Here is a 3,925-nt window from a genome sequence, read left to right as displayed (position 1 = left end):
CCCTAAAAATGAAAAAAAATGAATGGATTATTTACTAATTTGTCATAAATTTAAAATCAGGTGCTATTCATTCTTCTTTAGCAAAGGCAACTAATTATAAGTTAAATTACCTAGTGTGTTATGAACAAAACTGTAGGTATAGCTTACTTTTAGTTTTTACTAATATTTGAACAAAATCCTTCTATTTACTATTGGAAAGAAAGACAATGCCCTTTAATGTATTTCTTCTTCATTTTTTTTTAATGGCATGCTCAACTCCTCTTCTCAGGAAAGTGAATAGCAAAAACTATTGACTCTTGAACTGGTACCACATGTAAAATCTCAAATACATGGAAATCTCAAAAAACATGGAGAATGCGACATTGAAGTAAATACCAGATTAGCAAAGGATCTCATCACTGATCTTATATTTTAACAGTTATTAGGTAGATTACACTTCAAAATAAAATATATAATTAGAAATAAGAATATCAGCATTTGGAATTTGGAGAGCATTGTTGAAACTAAACATAAGTCATGCATTTGTGGATGCATATTGTTCTAGGAAGGTTTCCCTACCATCTCCATGTTCTCCAATCTTACAGAAAAAAAGGTGTAGGATACTTTATATCATTATGTCAATTTATATGGCTTCACACAAACTTCAGAGATGCTGTTTAAGAGTATCCCAAGGCAATAGAGTAAAAGAATATCATTTCCAAACTCTGGCCAGAGATGAATGTTTTATGAACTGCTGAGAGAGAGTCCTGTTCTATACCATCCATGAAGATGATGGAGTGTGAGGGTCCTAGTGGGGAAGCACAAGTTCATAATCGTAATCGGAGGTGCAGGAAGAAGGCCCAGCACTGCAAGTTGTCCTGAGAAGGGCGTATTCTGTTTCTGGCCCTTCTTTAAAGGATCTCACTCTCTTTGTGGCAGAATCAATGTTTTCATAACCATTGTCATTGGAGCTCAAGGAAGGCCTCCGATAAGAGCTGTGACTAATGACAGTGTAGCACACTTCTTCAGAACCACTGCCACTCTCATTTTCCTGCCAAGCACAAAGAAGAGAGAAATCAAGGATCCAGACTCATCTGTCATACTTAAACTCAGAGCCACACCACCTTTCTTCCTTTCTGATGGTGACCCTACACCTCAGGTATCCAAAAGCATGTCTTCAACCCTGACATCTTAGAGACCTCGTTTTAGCAACATGAACTATGTTCTAAGTTACTGCTCACTCTGATTTCATGTCACCTCGTGTAATGAAAGAGGAAAGGACACTAATATCCCTCTGAATATCTAGAGGAAAAAGTTGTTTGCTTTATATCACACATATTGAGATAGAATATATACAACAATCAGAACTTAAGAAATTAATGTACACAAACATAAATATTTATGAGATAAAATACAATTAATAAAAATTAGAGTTTAAATACATTTGCAATTACATAACCAGGAAAGAAAAAATTAAAAATTAAGATACTACATAATAACTAAATCAACAAAATGCTTGTGATGTAGTGTTAAAAGGTATAAACATTTTTCATGTTTGTTGATATCCACCATGTTTGTAAATATAAATGCTAATTTGTGGACATAAGGATTGGAAAGAATGTGAATAGCTAAAAACGACTGATGTTCTATGCTGGTCAGATTATAAGTGTGTATTTATTGGACTTTATTTCATTTATTTTTGTTATAATAGTTTCAAAAATTAAAATAATAGACTTCAGTAGAATTGAGACAAGAAGAACTTTCCAACCATTTAAATACGTTAAAATGTTTTTAATTTTTTATTTCTTTTTATTTCTGCATTGAAATTACCAAGAATATTTAAATATTTTAAAATATTCAAATTACAAAAGACATTAATAGATGCATTTAGAAATTGCAAGAAAGACATACAGCTATGCTTATATAAAGTCATCTGTATTTTGAAATTTATCAGAAATACGTAACATTTTTTATTACCTGATTAGAATTGGATGAAACTTCTTTATCTGGAAAAGAAAAAGAAAAAGGAAAAGAAAAAAATCTAAGAGTGTTACCCTGTGATGGCTGAGGGTGGGGGAAGGTGGAAAAAATAGAATGCAGTGGTAAAACTATCTAAAGCATCAAGTACCTGACACTGTCCACACCATTATAGAGATTTTCAGGACTAAAGGGCAAGACCAAGGGAAAACATACATTCAAGGGCACATCAACCATGTTTCTGTGTAAATGATACATACCAAGTCTGATGAATAAAAGTGGATTTTGGAACTGGTTAACAAAATTTCATCTATAAACATTCTACAAAAATAAAGTATGGCAAGTAAAAAGGAATGATTATAACTATAAATTTAAGATATAACTTCTATAAAAGTATTTTGATATTTTAATTTTTTTTTTATATTAGTTTCAGGTGTATGGCATAGTGGTTAGACATTTATATACTTTACGAAGTGATCTTTTAATTAGTCTAGTACTCACCTGGCTCCAATACACAGTTATTACAATATTATTGACAATATTCCTTATACTGTATTCTACATCTCCATGACTGTTTTGTAACTCTTCATTTGTACTTCTTCATCCTTTCATTTTCTTCACCTAGTTCTCTGCCTTCTTCCCATCTAGTAATCACCAGTTTGTTCTCTATATCTGTGAGTCTGTTTTCATTCTGTTTGTTCACTTATTTTGTTCCTTAGATTCCACATATAAGTGAAATCATGTGGTATTTGTCTTTCTCTGTCTGGCTTATTTTATTCAGCATAATACTCTCTAGGTCCATCCATGTCATTGCAAATGCTAAAACTTTATTCTTTTTCATGGCCAAATAATATTTCTTTATGTATATGTACTACACTTCTTTATTTAATCCTCTATTAATGGACAATAAGGTTGCTTCCACATATTGGTTATTGTAAATAGCACCGAACAAAGGGGTACACAGATCTCTATAAATTAGTGTTTTAATTTTCTTTGGATAAATACCCAGAAGTGCAAATACTGGATCAAAAGGTAGTTCTACTTTTAATTTTTTGAGAAAATGCCAAAATATTTTCCTTAGTGGCCATAACAATTTGCAATCCCACCAACGATGTATGAGGGTTCCTTTTTCTACACATCCTCACCTACACTTGTTGTTCGATAATTTATTGATAATAGCCATCATGACAGGTGTGAGGTGATATCTCACTGTAGTTTTAATTGCACTTTTCAATGATTAGTGACTTTAAGCACCTTTTTATATGTTTATTGGTCATCTGTATATCTTCTTTAGAGAAATACCTATTCAAGTCTTCTATCTATTTTTTTTCTGCCTGTTTTGATTGGATTGTTTGGGGGCTTTTGGTGTTGAGTTGTATGAGTTCTTTATAAATTTTGAATAGTAACCCTTATCAGATGTATCATAGGCAAATATCTTCTTCCATTCTGTAGGTTGCCTTTTCATTTTGTTGATGATTTCCTTTGCTGTGCAAAAAATTTGTTTGATGTTGTCACATTTGTTTATTTTTTCTTTTGATTCTCTTGCCTAAGGAGAGATATCATAAAAAAAATTACTAAGAGCAGTGTCAGAGAGTTTACTGCCTATGTTTTCTTCTAGAATTTTTATAGTTTGGGGTCTTATATTTAAATCTTTAATCCATTTTGAGTTTATTCTTCTATATCATGTGACAAGGTGGTCATTTTATTTTTTTTTGCTAGTATCTGTCCAGTTTTTCCAACACATTTATTGAAGACACTGTCTTTACTCCACCGTATATTCTTGCTTCTTTTATTATCATAGATTAAATGATCATGTAGACATGAATTGATTTCTTGGCTCTCTATTCTGCTCCATTGACCTATGTGTCTGTTTTTATGCAAGTATCATGCTGTTTTGATTGCTTTAGACTTCTAGTATAGTTTGATATTGGGTAATGTGATACCTCCAACATATATATATATATATATA

The 3,925-nt window shown here is 31.7% G+C and overlaps 1 protein-coding gene across 1 annotated transcript in view; it reads right to left on the bottom strand.

Moving 5' to 3' along the window:
- Positions 1–787: 787 nt before the first annotated feature.
- GCSAML (germinal center associated signaling and motility like) overlaps positions 788–3,925 on the bottom strand; it is a 6,073-nt gene continuing 2,935 nt past the window's right edge. The window contains exons 2-3 of the mRNA XM_006922947.1: positions 1,957–1,985; positions 788–1,030 (exon numbers count right to left, since the gene is read on the bottom strand). Of these exons, the coding sequence (XP_006923009.1) occupies positions 788–1,030; positions 1,957–1,985 (272 nt within the window). The remainder of the gene's footprint in view (positions 1,031–1,956; positions 1,986–3,925) is intronic.

Source organism: Pteropus alecto, unplaced genomic scaffold (assembly GCF_000325575.1).
Source record: "Pteropus alecto unplaced genomic scaffold, ASM32557v1 scaffold159, whole genome shotgun sequence".
Lineage (NCBI taxonomy): Eukaryota > Metazoa > Chordata > Mammalia > Chiroptera > Pteropodidae > Pteropus > Pteropus alecto.
Note: the sequence above shows the minus strand (reverse complement) of the source record. Positions and strands in the feature narration are given on the sequence as shown.